A 20,826-nucleotide genomic window follows, 5' to 3' on the forward strand; every position below is an offset into this window, starting at 1 on the left:
AGGTCTACCCCTTTCTGCGAGACGAATATTACTTGCAGCCAGATTCACGACAGGCGCTGTCTAACTTTCAAGGGAGGTCTAGAAACAGGTTTGCAACATTCTCAAGCACATCGTCATCTGATTCTTCTGGCGCTGACAATAGAAATAAAAAGAAGGGAGTGTCTTTTTTAGAACAGGGCAAACAATCCAAACCCAGGTACAAGGTACCATGGGAAATGAGAACACGCAGCACCAACTACAAATCATAGGCGGCCCGAGTACAGTTGTCAATCTATCATCGAGACAACTAACTGCTGATGAAGAAGCAGTCCTTGACTTAGGTCTCAAATTTGTTCCCAGTTTGAGAACTGACTATACGAAACTCAAAATGGAGGCGATGGAGTTCTGTCGGAAAGTAAGGCTTAAAGCCTTTTTTTCTAACACACCGACTATTGAGAATAATGAGCCGACAGGGTTACGCAATAAGTCAAGCTTCACACCTTATAATAACATTCCTAAACAGGTTATAGCTTTTGAGCAGGTTTTGCTATCTTCTATCAGCAAACTAGAAAAGAACAGAAGATTCACTCATCAAAACATCAGCCATCAACAACGTGAGGCAATCAGATCCCTCAAAGATGACCCGTCTATTGTCATAAAACAAGCGGATAAAGGCGGGGCGGTCGTTATTTGGCCCCGTCCCATGTATTTATCTGAAGGAGAGAAACACGTTAGAAATACCACTTGGTACCGTGCACTTTCAGAAGATCCGATCAAGCAGGTTCAGGGATTAATTTCCCAAGTCTTGGAACTTGGCAAACAAAGTGGTTTTCTAGGAGTTAAAGAACATGACTATTTGCTTAAAAAATTCCCTAGGACCCCGGTTCTATATCTTCTCCCGAAGATACACAAGAGCCTGGATGACCCACCAGGTCGCCCGATAGTGTCGGGCTGCGATTCCTGCCTAGAACCGATTTCACAGTACGTGGATTTCTTTCTTAAACCTTTCCTAAGAGAAGTAAGATCTTACCTTAGGGATACGACAGACTTTCTTTTAAAAGTGGAAGGCACTCCATTTGATGCACAATGCCAAATAATGGTCACCATGGACGTCACGTCCCTTTATACCCAGATCCCACAGGAAGAGGCTCTGGAGGTAATGCAAATCTATCTTGACAAGAGACCAAGGCCCCATCAGGTTCCCACGTCTTTCATTCTTGAGTTGGCGTCAATAGCATTAAAAAAGAACTACTTCACCTTTAATGGCGAATTCTTCATGCAGATCAAGGGGACTGCCATGGGGTGTCCTTACGCTCCGGAAATGGCAGTCCTCTACATGGCGCAATACGAAGAGAAATTTGTGGAGGGGAACAATCCTTTTAAAGATCACATCAAACAGTGGTATAGGTACATTGATGACGTCTGGCTCCTGTGGCAGGGGAGCCAGACCGACTTGATGTCATTCCACACTTGGCTCAATTCGAGGCATAACGACATACAGTTTTCCATTGAATACAGTACCAATCGAATTACATTTTTGGATGTAGAACTCATGTGTGCTCAGGGACAACTAAAGGTATCCCTTTTTAAAAAATCTACTGATAGGAATACTATTCTACATCACAATAGTGCCCATCCAAGAAGCTTAAAAGCCAACGTACCTTTTGGCCAGTTGCTTCGAATTCGACGCAATTGTTCGGAAATGAATGATTACGAAACACATGGCCAGCATTTCTGCTCTGACATGCGCCAACGGGGGTATCCTAAAAAGCTTCTTAAGCATTCCTTTAAAAGAGCAAAATATACACCACGGGAATGTTTATTGCAAACAAAACAGCGCCCCCCAATGGACAGACTTGTTTGTGTCACGACATTTTGCCCTGACACACATAAACTTCGGCAAGCTGTACTCAAAAATTGGCACCTTCTGGAAGGATTAGATTGTCCTTTCCCGAGGCCCATTTTTGCATTTAGAAAGAATCGAAGCATTGGACAACAGTTGGTTCGAGCAGACATTGCTCTTCCTAAACCCAAAAGTGATTTGCTGACCCAGTGGAAACTGAAACCCATTGAAGGCCACCACAAGTGTGGCAACTGTGTCGCTTGCCCCAACACGATTGAGGGTAAAGAATTTATCCATCAAGGGACCAAATGGTCGCATAATGAATTTTCGAACTGCCGCACCAAAAATGTGGTTTATGTGATTCAGTGTCCTTGTCTCAAGATTTATGTGGGCAAGACGAACCAACAGATTAACCACCGGATTAGCCAACATCGCTCACGCATCAAAAAGCGGGTGACGGTGGCACCCATGGTGCAACATTTCCTTGATAAAGGGCACACCGAGCAAGACTTCAGATGGTCCGTTCTGCACGTAGTGAATTCCAAAAAGAACTCTCAAGATACTGATCGTGTTTTGCTTCAAAGGGAAGCATATTTAATTCTAAAATTTAATAGTGCACAGACTGGATTAAATAACCTGTCTGAGGTCACGCGCCTGTAATGACTAATAATTTGAAAAGTGACTTGGTGTCCCTGTGTGGCACCCGTGGGTGGTCTAGGTGCCTTTTCCCTCATATCCTTCTAATAACGTTCCAGGGCAGTTGGGTACAATTTTCATTTTAGTTAATTTCATTCCAGTTAGATGTTTCTTTGTTAAATTCGATGCTTTATGCACATTAATTTAATTGTTGATCCACCATGTGCCACCTTCACAACACCCCAAAAAATGTAATAGATAAATCCACGTCCGTCCTAATTTTGTAATCCAACTCCAAAAACCAGAATGCATCTGCCCGGGACGAGTATAAACACCAGCACTTAGTGCGCCGGCCATTTTTGAATCGTCGTGATTTCCAAACGGGTTTGGAGAAGACACTGATACAATCGGTAAGCGACCCTGGGCCGGGCGGTCTTTTTCATGTATCAGCCTTGAAGCCGAGCAGTCCTTGAGATTGTTTTCCCTTTCTTTTTCTGTCGCGCCAGGTTCGAGCGCGGATCCCCGTCCCCTGCCAATCCATTTGATGCAGAATAAACATTACGGGCGAGTGCGGAATTAATTAAGGTAGGCGTCCGCTTTTCGTTCTACACACGGGACGAATTGTGGCGTTTTCAGTTATACTGACTATTTTTCCAACATATGTTCTTTTAACACAGAACTCCTGGCACATGGTGACACCTTATTTGAAGTTTGGCCGTGAGACGGCATTTTGAAGGTCAGTTTGCTCCTTTGTTGGGTTTTCTTTAGTATTTAGTAAAGTTTTCGTTTTAGCGCAATGATTTTAGGCACACTTTTCTTTTATAGTTACAAGATACCCCCCTGTGAATAAATTCCTTGGCATTTCTGATTCACTAAGAACATGATGCCCCCGCCACATTATCCTCAAACCCGGTATGTATAGTCGGTATTTACAACTGTAGAGCTCAGGAGAGGCAATTTTTCTATTCAAAGTCCAGTAATTAGTTTCCTTTCTTTACATCCTACAGATATAAAGAACGAAAGCCCTGATGAGAGACCAGGGACATTAGTCCTGGCCTCGAAACGCGTCGTCTTTGTGTTTGTGGAACATATTCTATTTTTTAAAAGACTAGGAGCTAGTCGTCTAGCGAATTGTACTAATTGCCATTTATCTGGCACATGTTCCACGCACATTTTGATATAATCATTTGCTGTTGTTTATATGTATTGTTGAATTGTCTGTTTTTTTCTGTAGCTTGCTTTGACACTGTCTTAATGTATTTTGTCGTGATGTTTGTAAATAGTGTTTGAACAATGAATGTATAGTGTTTGTTTTTTGCTAATACAATCCTTAAATTGTTTAAAATATACCAAAGTAAATGGCAATAAAAGATTTGCCTGGTTTGGAATGAATATTTATTTTTCCATCCATTCAAGTTTGTTTGAAGTAATTGTGGTTGAGATAATTTTTTGTTTTACAAGATTACGCTATGGACACCGTATTCAAGATTACCAGCCGTAATCACCTGCATCAGGCACAGTTATTAGAAATTATGTTAAAAAAAGCTTTGTCGATGTGAAGTGACTCTCCATGTGTAACACATATCAGCCATAGCGCAATGCTGATAGCACCTACTTAATAATATTTGAATTAAGTCTCCCCAACAAAGTTTGATTTCTATCTCTCGAATATAAGTTGCAAATATATTTTGGAAAGTCAACCATTTGTTTCCAAACATCAACTTATGAGTTCAGAAAATACACACATTTTCATCTCGAAATACATGCTTTTCAATTTTGGCATACATATATTCATTTAACCGGGCAATTGGAGAGCCTACAGGGTTAGAGCTTATGGGACATACAAATGGTTACTCGTATGGTAAAAGAAAACAAGGTGTACTATGTACCTAACCTGGACTATGTAACTAATGGTGTTGGGTGGCACCAAGGCGAATACACTGTGGAGTAGTGTGGCTCACTGGTTAGAGGCGGCAGACCCGGGAGCAGAAGTCGGCCCGGGACCAGGGTTCAATTCCCAACGCAGCAGGGTCGTGGACTTGGGTCAGCGGACTCGATAATTCTCGCTTCGGTGCTTACTCTAATCAGGGGTTCCACTCAGCAACTCTGGGCATTAGCTTGCCTAATCTCCACAACGATTCAAAAAGGGGGGTGGTGATGGACAGAGTATCTGAATTAAGCAGAACACTCCTACCCAGTCAAAAGATCAGGGCTTGATCTATCACCGTTTTTTAGCTCACTGCACCATCCCAGTTCAGAACCTGGCTACATGCAAATTAGTCTGACCCTGGCCCAGTGCATCATGGGAACAGGGCAGACCAAACTACCAAGCCAATTCTTCACTGGAAAGGAAACAAGCTTCCGGGGACCGGTTTCTGGCATTACAGCCGTCTTCGGCCCGGCTTGCTTGAATCCTGATGGTGCAGTGAGCAAGGGACTCACATCTGAGCATACCCTTCCACACTTGTGGTGGCCAAAACGATTCAAAAAGGGGGGTGGTGATGGACAGAGTATCTGAATTAAGCAGAACACTCCTACCCAGTCAAAAGATCAGGGCTTGATCTATCACCGTTTTTTAGCTCACTGCACCATCCCAGTTCAGAACCTGGCTACATGCAAATTAGTCTGACCCTGGCCCAGTGCATCATGGGAACAGGGCAGACGAAACTACCAAGCCAATTCTTTACTGGAAAGGAAACAAGCTTCCGGGGACCGGTTTCTGGCATTACAGCCGTCTTCGGCCCGGCTTGCTTAAATCCTGATGGTGCAGTGAGCAAGGGACTCACATCTGAGCATACCCTTCCACACTTGTGGTGGCCAAAACGATTCAAAAAGGGGGGTGGTGATGGACAGAGTATCTGAATAAAGCAGAACACTCCTACCCAGTCAAAAGATCAGGGCTTGATCCATCACCGTTTTTTAGCTCACTGCACCATCCCAGTTCAGAACCTGGCTACATGCAAATTAGTCTGACCCTGGCCCAGTGCATCATGGGAACAGGGCAGACCAAACTACCAAGCCAATTCTTTACTGAAAAGGAAACAAGCTTCCGGGGACCGGTTTCTGGCATTACAGCCGTCTTCGGCCCGGCTTGCTTGAATCCTGATGGTGCAGTGAGCAAGGGACTCACATCTGAGCATACTCTTCCACACTTCCGGGGACCGGTTTCTGGCATTACAGCCGTCTTCGGCCCGGCTTGCTTGAATCCTGATGGTGCAGTGAGCAAGGGACTCACATCTGAGCATACCCTTCCACACTTGTGGTGGCCAAAACGATTCAAAAAGGGGGGTGGTGATGGACAGAGTATCTGAATTAAGCAGAACACTCCTACCCAGTCAAAAGATCAGGGCTTGATCCATCACCGTTTTTTAGCTCACTGCACCATCCCAGTTCAGAACCTGGCTACATGCAAATTAGTCTGACCCTGGCCCAGTGCATCATGGGAACAGGGCAGACCAAACTACCAAGCCAATTCTTTACTGAAAAGGAAACAAGCTTCCGGGGACCGGTTTCTGGCATTACAGTCGTCTTCGGCCCGGCTTGCTTGAATCCTGATGGTGCAGTGAGCAAGGGACTCACATCTGAGCATACTCTTCCACACTTCCGGGGACCGGTTTCTGGCATTACAGCCGTCTTCGGCCCGGCTTGCTTGAATCCTGATGGTGCAGTGAGCAAGGGACTCACATCTGAGCATACCCTTCCACACTTGTGATGGCCAAAACGATTCAAAAAGGGGGGTGGTGATGGACAGAGTATCTTTTTTTTTTTTGACTTGGTAGGAGTGTTCTGCTTAATTCAGATACTCTGTCCATCACCACCCCCTTTTCCTAATCGTTTTGGCCACTATAGGAGTGGCAGGGTATGCTCAGACATGAGTCCCTTGCTCACTGCATCATCAGGATTCAAGCAAACCGGGCCGAAGACGGCTGTAATGCCAGAAACCGGTCCCCGGAAGCTTGTTTCCTTTCCAGTAAAGAATTGGCTCGGTAGTTTGGTCTGCCCTGTTCCCATGATGCACCGGGCCAGGGTCAGACTAATTTGCATGTAGCCAGGTTCTGAACTGGGATGGTGCAGTGAGCTAAAAAACGGTGATGGATCAAGCCCTGATCTTTTGACTGGGTAGGGGTGTTCTGCTTAATTCAGATACTCTGTCCATCACCACCCCCTTTTCTGAATCGTTTTGGCCACTATAGGAGTGGCAGGGTATGCTCAGACACGAGTCCCTTGCTCACTGCATCATCAGGATTCAAGCAAGCCGGGCCGAAGACGGCTGTAATGCCAGAAACCGGTCCCCGGAAGCTTGTTTCCTTTCCAGTAAAGAATTGGCTTGGTAGTTTGGTCTGCCCTGTTCCCATGATGCACTGGGCCAGGGTCAGACTAATTTGCATGTAGCCAGGTTCTGAACTGGGATGGTGCAGTGAGCTAAAAAACAGTGATGAATCAAGCCCTGATCTCTTGACTGGGTAGGAGTGTTCTGATTAATTCAGATACTCTGTCCATCACCACCCCCTTTTCTGAATCTTTTTGGCCACTATAGGAGTAGCAGGGTATGCTCAGACATGAGTCCCTTGCTCACTGCATCATCAGGATTCAAGCAAGCCGGGCCGAAGACAGCTGTAATGCCAGAAACCGGTCCCCGGAAGCTTGTTTCCTTTCCAGTAAAGAATTGGCTTGGTAGTTTGGTCTGCCATGTTCCCATGATGCACTGGCCAGGGTCAGACTAATTTGCATGTAGCCAGGTTCTGAACTGGGATGGTGCAGTGAGTTAAAAAACGGTGATGGATCAAGCCCTGATCTTTTGACTGGGTAGGAGTGTTCTGCTTAATTCAGATACTCTGTCCATCACCACCCCCTTTTCTGAATCGTTTTAGCCACTATAGGAGTGGCAGGGTATGCTCAGACATGAGTCCCTTGCTCACTGCATCATCAGGATTCAAGCAAGCCGGGCCAAAGACGGCTGTAATGCCAGAAACCGGTCCCCGGAAGCTTGTTTCCTTTCCAGTAAAGAATTGGCTTGGTAGTTTGGTCTGCCCTGTTCCCATGATGCACTGGGCCAGGGTCAGACTAATTTGCATGTAGCCATGTTCTGAACTGGGATGGTGCAGTGAGCTAAAAAACGGTGATGGATCAAGCCCTGATCTTTTGACTGGGTAAGAGTGTTCTGCTTAATTCAGATACTCTGTCCATCACCACCCCCTTTTCTGAATCGTTTTGGCCACTATAGGAGTGGCAGGGTATGCTCAGACATGAGTCCCTTGCTCACTGCATCATCAGGATTCAAGCAAGCCGGGCCGAAGACGGCTGTAATGCCAGAAACCGGTCCCCGGAAGCTTGTTTCCTTTCCAGTAAAGAATTGGCTTGGTAGTTTGGCCTGCCCTGTTCCCATGATGCACTGGGCCAGGGTCAGACTAATTTGCATGTAGCCAGGTTCTGAACTGGGATGGTGCAGTGAGCTAAAAAACGGTGATGGATCAAGCCCTGATCTTTTGACTGGGTAGGAGTGTTCTGCTTAATTCAGATACTCTGTCCATCACCACCCCCTTTTCTGAATCGTTTTGGCCACTATAGGAGTGGCAGGGTATGCTCAGACATGAGTCCCTTGCTCACTGCATCATCAGGATTCAAGCAAGGCGGGCCGAAGACGGCTGTAATGCCAGAAACCGGTCCCCGGAAGCTTGTTTCCTTTCCAGTAAAGAATTGGCTTGGTAGTTTGGTCTGCCCTGTTCCCATAATGCACTGGGCCAGGGTCAGACTAATTTGCATGTAGCCAGGTTCTGAACTGGGATGGTGCAGTGAGCTAAAAAACGGTGATGGATCAAGCCCTGATCTTTTGACTTGGTAGGAGTGTTCTGCTTAATTCAGATACTCTGTCCATCACCACCCCCTTTTCCTAATCGTTTTGGCCACTATAGGAGTGGCAGGGTATGCTCAGACATGAGTCCCTTGCTCACTGCATCATCAGGATTCAAGCAAACCGGGCCGAAGACTGCTGTAATGCCAGAAACCGGTCCCCGGAAGCTTGTTTCCTTTCCAGTAAAGAATTGGCTCGGTAGTTTGGTCTGCCCTGTTCCCATGATGCACCGGGCCAGGGTCAGACTAATTTGCATGTAGCCAGGTTCTGAACTGGGATGGTGCAGTGAGCTAAAAAACGGTGATGGATCAAGCCCTGATCTTTTGACTGGGTAGGGGTGTTCTGCTTAATTCAGATACTCTGTCCATCACCACCCCCTTTTCTGAATCGTTTTGGCCACTATAGGAGTGGCAGGGTATGCTCAGACACGAGTCCCTTGCTCACTGCATCATCAGGATTCAAGCAAGCCGGGCCGAAGACGGCTGTAATGCCAGAAACCGGTCCCCGGAAGCTTGTTTCCTTTCCAGTAAAGAATTGGCTTGGTAGTTTGGTCTGCCCTGTTCCCATGATGCACTGGGCCAGGGTCAGACTAATTTGCATGTAGCCAGGTTCTGAACTGGGATGGTGCAGTGAGCTAAAAAACAGTGATGAATCAAGCCCTGATCTCTTGACTGGGTAGGAGTGTTCTGATTAATTCAGATACTCTGTCCATCACCACCCCCTTTTCTGAATCTTTTTGGCCACTATAGGAGTAGCAGGGTATGCTCAGACATGAGTCCCTTGCTCACTGCATCATCAGGATTCAAGCAAGCCGGGCCGAAGACAGCTGTAATGCCAGAAACCGGTCCCCGGAAGCTTGTTTCCTTTCCAGTAAAGAATTGGCTTGGTAGTTTGGTCTGCCATGTTCCCATGATGCACTGGCCAGGGTCAGACTAATTTGCATGTAGCCAGGTTCTGAACTGGGATGGTGCAGTGAGTTAAAAAACGGTGATGGATCAAGCCCTGATCTTTTGACTGGGTAGGAGTGTTCTGCTTAATTCAGATACTCTGTCCATCACCACCCCCTTTTCTGAATCGTTTTAGCCACTATAGGAGTGGCAGGGTATGCTCAGACATGAGTCCCTTGCTCACTGCATCATCAGGATTCAAGCAAGCCGGGCCAAAGACGGCTGTAATGCCAGAAACCGGTCCCCGGAAGCTTGTTTCCTTTCCAGTAAAGAATTGGCTTGGTAGTTTGGTCTGCCCTGTTCCCATGATGCACTGGGCCAGGGTCAGACTAATTTGCATGTAGCCATGTTCTGAACTGGGATGGTGCAGTGAGCTAAAAAACGGTGATGGATCAAGCCCTGATCTTTTGACTGGGTAAGAGTGTTCTGCTTAATTCAGATACTCTGTCCATCACCACCCCCTTTTCTGAATCGTTTTGGCCACTATAGGAGTGGCAGGGTATGCTCAGACATGAGTCCCTTGCTCACTGCATCATCAGGATTCAAGCAAGCCGGGCCGAAGACGGCTGTAATGCCAGAAACCGGTCCCCGGAAGCTTGTTTCCTTTCCAGTAAAGAATTGGCTTGGTAGTTTGGCCTGCCCTGTTCCCATGATGCACTGGGCCAGGGTCAGACTAATTTGCATGTAGCCAGGTTCTGAACTGGGATGGTGCAGTGAGCTAAAAAACGGTGATGGATCAAGCCCTGATCTTTTGACTGGGTAGGAGTGTTCTGCTTAATTCAGATACTCTGTCCATCACCACCCCCTTTTCTGAATCGTTTTGGCCACTATAGGAGTGGCAGGGTATGCTCAGACATGAGTCCCTTGCTCACTGCATCATCAGGATTCAAGCAAGGCGGGCCGAAGACGGCTGTAATGCCAGAAACCGGTCCCCGGAAGCTTGTTTCCTTTCCAGTAAAGAATTGGCTTGGTAGTTTGGTCTGCCCTGTTCCCATAATGCACTGGGCCAGGGTCAGACTAATTTGCATGTAGCCAGGTTCTGAACTGGGATGGTGCAGTGAGCTAAAAAACGGTGATGGATCAAGCCCTGATCTTTTGACTGGGTAGGAGTGTTCTGCTTAATTCAGATACTCTGTCCATCACCACCCCCTTTTCTGAATCGTTTTGGCCACTATAGGAGTGGCAGGGTATGCTCAGACATGAGTCCCTTGCTCACTGCATCATCAGGATTCAAGCAAGCCGGGCCGAAGACGGCTGTAATGCCAGAAACTGGTCCCCGGAAGCTTGTTTCCTTTCCAGTAAAGAATTGGCTTGGTAGTTTGGTCTGCCCTGTTCCCATGATGCACTGGGCCAGGGTCAGACTAATTTGCATGTAGCCAGGTTCTGAACTGGGATGGTGCAGTGAGCTAAAAAACGGTGATGGATCAAGCCCTGATCTTTTGACTGGGTAGGAGTGTTCTGCTTAATTCAGATACTCCGTCCATCACCACCCCCTTTTCTGAATTAATCTCCACAACGGCCCCATCAACTCCGGGGATGCCTGGCTCCACCTTGGGGTCTCCCAGCAGGGACCATCCCACAGGGAAAGCCAGGACGGGTTCCCCAGAGTTATACAGCGCCAGGAAACCTAAGGACGGGTAGCAGTGCGCTTTACAAGCTCAAATACATACATACATACATACATACATACACGTGTTATAACCTCATTATACCACTGTAGAATGATTTGTGAAGCCTACTGTTTTGTTTATCCATACAAAGATTTTTTTTAAACATATTAATTCAACCAAGCAAAAGCTTCTAATTTAGCTCACTAAGCTGCCCACAGGAAAGCTACTCACAGGCAGCAGGAGAGCTACCAGTAGCTCACGAGCTACTATTTGGAGAACACTGGTCTGGATACCACAAGGACGTCACACAGCACTAGACAGCTGAAAAAACTCCAAACCCATGATGATGGCCTGTTCGTGATACTACGAATCTTTTTGAAGGACATGCTAAAGGGATCAGAATTCTGAGCTGGGTGATAATTATCGTACCGCCACTATTTTCACGTGAAAGATTTTTCCAATAAATAAACTGTTGAAATTTACCAGGGGAAAGTCATGGAAAAAGGAGGGACTTGTGTAAATCTATGTTGTAAGAATGTTTCTTCAAATTATGCCTCCTTTTTCCCTCCAAATTATGACTGTGAGAATGTTATCACACCCACAGTGACAGTATTTATCAGATGAGGCAAATAACACACTCATTCCCAGCCCAAACTGTCAATAGTGAATCTTCTTGAAGTCCGAGTGTGGGATAGTATTCCCATTTCAGGATTTGCGTGAGGAACAGTCACGGGGATGCAGGGCCAGTATGCGTCTTCCACTTGCATTCTTGGCGCTGACTGTACATGAATTGTGTTTGTTAGTTGGATCATGGTTGGAAACCTTCTTAAAGAAAGTGCTCTTACCTAGTACCCGGGTGCTGGTCAACTTAACTGTTTCTTCAGGTGAGCTTTGTGGATGGTAGTCTCCCACAGTGCATTTCACCTTAACCTTGAACAACCATTGCAACACAGATGGTCGGGTCAAGCATTTAGCTGATGGCGCGTGATGTACTGGCAGCGCTGTGACCACACTTCATGCAAACTTAGTAGAACCTTGTGCTTCGGGAGTGAAAGGCCAAGAGGTTTGGATTAGTACTGAAGATAGGTGCATGGGTGGGCAAGTATGTGATTGGGAAAGGTCTTTTAATGGTCTATCTCCTGTCTTGTCACATTGTTCTCTCTCTGTCACCTTTGTTGGTTAGCCCTCAATTAATTGTTATCCTTGACTCTCCTATCCAGGTACATCCAAAAATATCTTGGGCACTTTCTGGAAACTGCAGAGCTTTACTTCATGCCAGGATATCATGTGGTCTACTATGTGATGGTAGACGACCCCTCCCTGGTTCCCAAAATCTACTTGCTGCCCAACAGGTCTATGGAGGTGATTAAAGTCAAGAAACATGCCCGCTGGCAAGACATTAGCATGACTCGCATGAGAGATATTGCTGAGTTGGTGGTCCCACGTGCTAAGCGTGAGGTTAACTTTCTCTTCTGCATGGACGTGGACCAAGAGTTCACATCTCTCTACGGGGTTGAAACTTTGAGTGACTTGGTGGCCCAGGTCCACTCCTACCACTATCTCCGGCCCAAGTTCATGCAGTCATTTGAAACCAATCCTGCCTCTGCTGCCTTTGTTGACCCCAGCAAGAGCGACTACTACTACCACGCAGCCACCTTTGCTGGAACAGTCTCTGAGATCTTAAAGCTTGCAAGAGCCTGCCAGGAGGGCATCCGGATGGACAAAGAGAAGGGGATTGAGGCAGTCTTTCAGGAGGAGAGTCATCTCAATCATTACCTGCTGCACACAAAGCCCACCAAGCTTCTGTCACCTGAGTACAACTGGGGTGGATGGCTCAATGTCAAGTACCACACATTACGCTGGATGCCCAAAGACTACGCAAATCTGCACAAAAATACAGAATGACCATCACAATATAATATTCATGATTTACGTGAAGCCATCACAGTCTCATCATTTCTATTGTTTTCCTGGCACTATCCTTGGAATAGGACATTAAGCAGAAGGCTCAGCCGTGTTTGGGGATGACGATCAAGAGAGTCCATTGGATATACTGTAATACGTTGATCCATGACCTCTCCAAAGGTCCCAAACTAGGCCAACCATGAAGTTTGTGCCCATATTTAGAAAAAGATTCTTAACTATATTCCTCTCACACACAGGATGTAATGCATAGCTTTTTCGAAAGTATTTAGTTTTAATCACATTTCTCTTTTGCACTGAGGTTTTTGTAGTTAATTTAATTTTAGGTGAGGTTTTTCTCGTGACAAGTAATGACTTGTTGATAAATTCTGGTTCAGATGAGCACCTATCTATTTTGATCGTTTTGTTATGACATTGTTGCAACATGAGGTATAGGCACTAACTAGCCATTACCATCTTCGAGCCACAGCATAGGCTCCTCCTATAATATTATCCCCGCTTTTAATACTATATTGTATGGATTATTCATGTGAGTCTCAGGCACTAACCAGCCATGATTTGTTCATTTGGACCTACAGCTGTTTAGACTTTTTGTGTCAACAACACATAACCACAATCATGTATCGAATGTAAGATTGTCGATAATGATATTGTATTTTGAACACTATTAAATATAGATTACAGGCTGTAAAAATCCACAACATGAACTGGGATATGATACACAAACTACGAACTCCACAAAACACATGTTAAGAATAAACTACAATAGTCTGTATAGATATACAACTACGAATCCCACAATGCACGTGTTTAGATTGAACTGCAATCTTGAACGTAACTTTACTCAGTTGAACATGACTAGTGATATCTATACAAATATAAAGTGGGACTTTGGAGTATAATATATTATAGCATATGGGCTTCTTTGAGCTGCAGCCGTGGAACGGAATATATTTAGATTATCTTTTACGATCGATTTGTAAACATTACAAGATAGCGGTGTAAATCATAGTCCTCTTTTCATGTAAATGAACCTACAGTGTGTGTTTTTTATGTTTCTTTATAAACACGAACAAAAAAATGTAAAAACGTTGTGTGAACAAGCGCTCTGTGGAGCTCGAAACGCGTCACAAGGTTTATGACTTAATAAACCTTGCTTTCTTAGCTTAAGAGACCCGACCCGTGTGTATTTCTTGAACTTAGCGCTCGAAGGTACGCCGCTGTTTATGGATGTTTATTTCCGGCTGCTCCGCCGGTCACGAGCCACCCCTGGAAAGACGAAGGTTCTCCAGCAGGAGCAACATTGTTGAAAAAATATATATATAAATATATCCAACATATACTTCCTTCACGATCTGAAAAGAAGTGCGCCCTACACCGGACCTTCGGGCAAAGGGGTGTTTTTAATCCATACAAAGCAATGTGGCAGATTGCATAGAAATCCTGACGCGTTTCGGCTAAAGTTTCAGCCTTGTTCACAGCAAAGCTATCAACGGATTGCTATTGGGTATCTCGGCAAGGAATAGCGTGTCCTCTCAATTACGTTCTCTTCACTGGCTTCCTGTTGCTGATAGGGTCAGGTTTAAATCTTTAGTGTTGGCCCACCGTCCCCTCCATGGTCTTGGGCCCCTTTATCTTCAGAAGCGGTTTTCCTTTTACTCCCCGGCTAGTGCCCTGCGATCTGCGACCCAATGCCTCGCTTTAGGCTTCAAAGGATGGGTGTCAGTTCTGTCACGGTGAAGGCCAGTGCTGCCTGGAATGCCATCCCCCTTTCTCTGAGGTCCATCCAGAACCCTGTCACTTTCAAAAAGAAACTTAAGACTCACCTTTTTGTTTGTTAATCTCCTCTTGTACCCTCTCAGGCATCGCACCGGGACACTCTTGAGTATCCGTGCGCGCTACAAGTGGATTTAGCATAACATAACATAACATTCAGATATTCAAAAAGAATTACTACATATGTCTTTTTCTGTGTGTGTATATATTACAGAAGTGAGATATCCAATATATATATACACATATATATATATATATATACACACACATATACACAAACACACATATTAGGCCATCATAAGAGATTCTATTGTCAGACATAGTAATTTCTTCTCAGTATGTCATCTGCAGTCCTGTACCTCGGGATTGGAGCGATGCACAAGGTGGTCCACCTCTTGATCGTCTCAATTCCGTTTGCTATAATAGCGCAGAATTTGGATAGGATCAAGTGAGGGAAGGAAAGGAAGGGGACAGCAGGGAGGGAGATCTCGAATCAGAGGAACATGCAATTACTATTTTGAAACTATTCATAAATAGACATCCAATGTTCTCATCCTAAATAATCTATACAAAATAATGTACCTGAAAAAGAAAATAACAGGAACCTCTTTTTGTGAGATACAATAGTTACGGGAAGAAATTTTATGAACATTCTTTGTTCTACTTCCAGAAAATTGCATACTATAGTGTATCTATGAAACAAATATAGCATTACTCTCCCATAAGAAACAAACAATAAAAAAACATGGGTGCCGCCATTATAGCTCAAACTCTTGCAAATGCGAGACGTATCGCATACTACATAACCTGATGGCAGGGAGTGACTAATTTGTAAAAATAAACAGGAGCCGGAATGTTTTCTTACAATTTTTCTAATTGGGATGTTGCGAGGCGGGGCTTTCAGAATGCCCAACAGAGTTTGTTGAGCTGCGTCTAAGAAAATAAAGGCGTGGCTCGCCAAACTTTTTTATTTTTTTAGTAAGCAGCGCGGCATGCTGCCTTGCTGCGCTGTTTATTTAAAGATTACCATTTTGTAAAAATAGAGTTTGGCGAGCCGTGCCTTTCGTTGGAGTCGGGCGTGGCGGGGCTTGTGGAATGCTCAACAGAGTTTTATCGCAGCATAAAAGAAAGGAGCGGCTCGTCAAACTTTATTTCTTTTCAATATTTTATGCTTTTAATAAGCAGCGCAGCATGCTGCCTGGACCGCGCTGCTTATTAAAAGCTAAAAATATCCGGGCACAAAACAAAAGTAGCCAAGCCGCCTTTGTTAAAGTCCAAGCATGCTTCACTTTCATAAAAAAACATTAATTTGCGTTAGAGGTATCAAGGCATGTAAGCAAATAGTGCTGACAGACTGTAAATAAAGCATACTGAGTAATATGTAAAAGGGCCAGTCCTTCTGGAAGGTAAAAACAGAAGGGAGGGAGGTACTAAGGAGGGACTAGTAAGCCTATTAACAAATCAAAAGCCAAAATTTTACAAAGAACAGTGACATCAGCCAATTTAAAAAAGATGGGCGGAGAGTGGACGGAGCTTCAAGGCCATGCCAGAATACAGCATGTCGCAAAGAGAGATCTAAAAAAAAGGCAGACGCTTTTGTTGTTTTTTAATGCGAGGGGTCGTCTTGTTTGTGGCTCTTATGGGGCTGGGTAACCTCATCCATTGCAGCATTGTCTCTTCCTGTGCAGCAGGGTAGACAATCACTTTACACATATCTGTGCTATAGAAAACTGAATAAAAATAAACCTGTGCTCCAGCAGAAGTGATAAAGCCTGAGCAGCGTCTCACAAATACGCACAGCCAGGATCAACCGCAGTGAATGTCAGTGGCAGGATTCCCTACAGCTGAGCGCACGTACTCCACAGGCGCTATTCACGGACTACCCTCCCGAAGCACCATACTCTATCTTAGAAGTCACTAATTGATGCTGCTGTAGCCATGCTGTTAGGTACTGACACTTTCCCTTTTTTAACAGAATGTTGGTGGTCATATTTACCGGGCATTCAAGCACTGCCACATGACCACACCTCCCACAAGGTAATAGTAGCTCAGTTTAATTGCAGCCATCCTTTGTAGGTGTAAATCTTGCGGCCATTTTCTTCTTTTTATTTATTTATTTTTTTATTTTTAAAAACCTTTATTAGGAAAAATCAAGGCAAACACAGTACATCGTGCAACATCACAGTGCAATCTACAAAAAAGAAAGCAGGTCAAGCGTTCCATTACACATAGGCGTCAACTGTCAGCACAGTAAATAATCATGAGAAGAATGTCACAGCTCCATCACATCAAGGTCCCCCCCTCATGGGAAAACACAGAGCATTGTAGGCAATGAAGGGCTAGGGAATAAGGGGAGAGAGCGCCAACTGCAGGGGGGAGAGGCAGTCACTGACCAGCACCGGCGGCCGCCGCGGGCCCAAGGCCGGCAGGGAGCGCGGGAGAGGCAGTGCCCCCGGTTGAGAACGGGAAAGAAGGTAGGTAATCAAAGGGCCCCAGATGTCAACAGGTCGGGACCTAGCAGGCATTAAATCCCAGAACTCCAACAGGAGAGTCTCGCACCAAGAGGCGTCCTCCAGCCAACTCTCAACCTTGGGAGCCGGCCTGTGACCCCAACACATGGCCACCCTACGGCTAGCAAGGACCAGCAACATCGCGATCAGACGGCCGGAGACGTCTGCGGCCATTTTATTAAAGTAAACATAAAATATATCCGCACAGCACTTGAGATTGTAGGATATAATTTTCCTAATGTTGTGAAATAGTAGGCATTTAGTAAATACTAATTTGCACAAAATTATATATATTTGCTTGTTATGCAGGGATGTATGACGTTACAACGCATACTTTTACATCGCATGCCTTTACAACGCGGTATTTACAACGAATACCATTACAACGCATAGTGCTTTTAGGCGCTGGATAGTGATTTATTTAATTTATTATTCCAACTCCAGTCCCCGTGGATAGTAGGGAAGGTGTTGGATAGTAAATTAAATATATTCCCTATCCTAGAGCGCCCCCCAGCGCAATGCGTTGTAATGGTTTGCGTTGTAAAAGTTGCGTCGTAAAGGCACTGCGTGGTAAAAGTTGCATTGTAAAGGTTGTATACTGTTATGCAGACACGTTCCAATAGAAACTACACACGGGCTATTTGCAATGGAGAAATGTTAATAACCAATGCAAGAACGCCTTAACTTTTTTTTTTTTTCTAGCTTTGGTTAATAACATTAATTTGCCTGTGTGTAGTTTCTATTGGAACATGATTGCATAACAAGCTTATATATATATATATATATATATATATATATATATATATATATATAATATTGTGCTGTCGCCAGAGGGAGAATTTGTGGCTCAGCAATCAGAGTTGCCGACTCTGGAGCTTGGGACCAGTATTCGAGTCTCAGAATGAACTCAACATTCAGTGATTCTTAGAAAAGCACTTAATCTCCTGCCCGGGATCTACAAATTTAACTAAAAAAAACTGCGATTTCGGAGAGGCGGCAAAGCAGTGTTGGAGGTGGGGAAAGACAACTTAAAAGAAATAAACAAACAGACCTCAGAGAAGTGGTTAGGGGGTGGGCAAGCAGTGAGGAGTGAAGGGGTAGAGCTGTAGCCAAGGACCAGAGACAGCAGCTGCTAATAATTATGAGCACAGAGAGCAAGTTTGTTCCTGAGCCTGAACTAAAATAAGAGTCCTCAGAAATTAATAAATAACAGGCCGAGTAACACCACATGTAAGAGGGGCAGTACTCATGGGAGGTTACAGAAGGAAAAAAAGGAGGGACTAGTGACCATATTAACCAATGAGAAGCAGCCATTTACAAAGGACAGTTAATGAAGTCAATTTGAATATTGTGCGAACTTGGCCAGTGGGTATTAAAGCTTTTTACTTGAGAAGCAGAAGTTTTACATGAAAACATCTTTGTTTTGTTGTTTTTTTATGGTACGGGGAGATCACCCAGAATAACAGGATGTTGAGCAGAAGCTGGGATTTCAGCTCTTTGTGCCCGTGACATAAAAACAAAATAAAGTATACTTTTGTGTAGAACTTGCACTACTCATTTAAAGTGCTTTAATACCCAGCCAGGATTGATTGACTCCAGTGGCGTAGTGAGCAAGGGACCAACGTCTGGGCATACCCTTACCACTTAGGGTGAATAGCAAAACACACAAGATGATGGACGGAATGTTGCACAATGGCTAAACATTCACCCCAAGTTACAGATCTGGGTTTAATCCATCGTAATTTTGCTCACCAAGCCACATGCAAATCAGTCTTGACCCTGTGCCTCATGGGAACAGTCTTCTCTGGACCTGAATCAAGCATCCTAGGACCTGTTTCTGGCTATCAGCCGTCTTCAGCGAGGATAGCTTGACTCCAGTGGCGAAGTGAGCACGGGACCCACGCCTGGGCATACCCTTCCCACATAGGGTGAATAGCAAAACACACCAGATGATGGACGGAATGTTGCACAATGGCAAAACATTCACCCCCAGTCACAGTCTGGGTTTAATCCATTGTTACTTTGCTCACCAAGCCACCCCAGGTCAGATCAAATCATATGCAAATCAGTCTTGACCCTGTTCTCATGAGGCACAGGGTCAAGACTGATTTGCATAAGGCCATGTCTGAACTGGGGTGGCTTGGTGAGCAAAAAGATCAAGGCACGCACTGTGGAAGGCGCAAACACCGCCCACTGTGGTCAGTACTTACGCTAAGGTGTCTGCTCCACACGAGCTTAGATTTCTGAGTTTGGGACATTCCCTTTGTGAATGTGTCAGTAATGCCTCAGCCAATCGTAGAGGGGAATTTCGCTTTAATGGGTGGGCTGGAGAACCAATTTGCAAATTTTGCGGCATCTGAGGAAGTTTGAAGAAACAAAATGCGTCATGCTGATGGTTCACAATAAAGGGTAGCTTACCTGGAAACCTGTGTGTGCTCTACTTTCTTCAATCAGTAAAGGAGTGTGGTTTGAGATATATATTTATATATATATATATATATATATATATATATATATATATATATATATATATATATATATATATTCCTTACCGGTGATCCCTTGCTATCAAGGGGTGGCTGGTGTCCGGCGGAGCAAGCCGGAAATAATATCACTCCAAAGAACGGCGTTAAGAACCAGCACTCGGGAACAAGAACCACAGGTCACAGGGTTAGTCAGTAAATAATGTACAGTTTATTGTCACCATAAACCCAACGTGACGCGTTTCGCGCTCCACAGAGCGCTTGATCACACACATTTTTAATAAAGTTTCGTGCATTTAAACACATTACCAAACAAGTTGTCAACAATTGCAATTAGTAACAAAGCAATAAATAGAGCCTAACTTGCAAGGACAATAGGCAAGGGGCATGCCACACTATACCTTGACAAATGCACAAACCATTCATGATTTGTACATTTTAGGCATTTGAAAAAGGCAATGTATCAGTATTTTACGATGTGGATCATTGACAGAGATTTGGAAGTAGAGTAATTCCAATACGGACTATTATCCGGTAAAAGGCAGCTTTTAGGGTCAAGTGATGTTTAGTATTTTACTTATACACTTGTATTTGTCTATTTATTGCGCCTTTGCACATAAACAAACGTCCAAAATGTTAAAAATGTGCACACAATATTGTAAATGATCAAATTGAGAAAGCTAAGAATTCTAGCAAACAACTATTTCAAATCACTAAAGCACTATCAGGTAATTCCCCTGACCTCACTCCCCCTCCGTCGCAACTTTTGTGTGATTCTCTCGCCTCCTTTTTTTTCACCAAAGTTGACGATATCTACCAGGCTTTTTCCACCAAATCACCTCTAAGTACAATCACACCTACTACCTCTTCTCCAGCCAATATGTTCCTCAGCTTCCAACAGGTCACCCCTGACCAAATAAAAATCACACTGTCCACTATTAAATCAGGATCATCTCTGGACCCCTGCCCTCTTTCTGTACTTCGACCGGTAATGGACTTTATCATACCGGCACTCACGCAGGTTTGCAATTCAATTCTTCTGTCAGGCAACTACCCGGATTCCCTCAAAAACACTTTATTAAAACCTTTGCTAAAAAAACCCTCCCTGGATAAAAGTGAGCTAAAAAACTATCGCCCTATCGCTAGCCTCCCCTTCATGGCGAAGGTGATCGAAAAAATCATGAATACCCAGATTTCCGACTTTATAGAAAAACACCAGCTCCTTGACAACACGCAGTTTGGGTTCAGGAAACACCATGGGACAGAGA

At 44.6% G+C, this 20,826-nt stretch overlaps 1 protein-coding gene across 2 annotated transcripts in view; it reads left to right on the forward strand.

Annotated features, from left to right (window-relative positions):
- Window positions 1–13,959, forward strand: part of LOC144756256 (N-acetyllactosaminide alpha-1,3-galactosyltransferase-like) — a 210,012-nt gene extending 196,053 nt beyond the window's left edge. For both annotated transcript variants that reach the window (XM_078645896.1, XM_078645897.1), the window contains exon 4: window positions 12,087–13,959. In XM_078645896.1, coding sequence (XP_078502022.1) covers window positions 12,087–12,771 — 685 coding nt within the window. In that variant the 3' untranslated portion in view covers window positions 12,772–13,959. The remainder of the gene's footprint in view (window positions 1–12,086) is intronic.
- The last annotated feature ends 6,867 nt before the right edge of the window (window positions 13,960–20,826 follow it).

This window comes from Lissotriton helveticus, chromosome 5_1 (assembly GCF_964261635.1).
Source record: "Lissotriton helveticus chromosome 5_1, aLisHel1.1, whole genome shotgun sequence".
In the NCBI taxonomy this organism is placed as follows: Eukaryota; Metazoa; Chordata; class Amphibia; order Caudata; family Salamandridae; genus Lissotriton; species Lissotriton helveticus.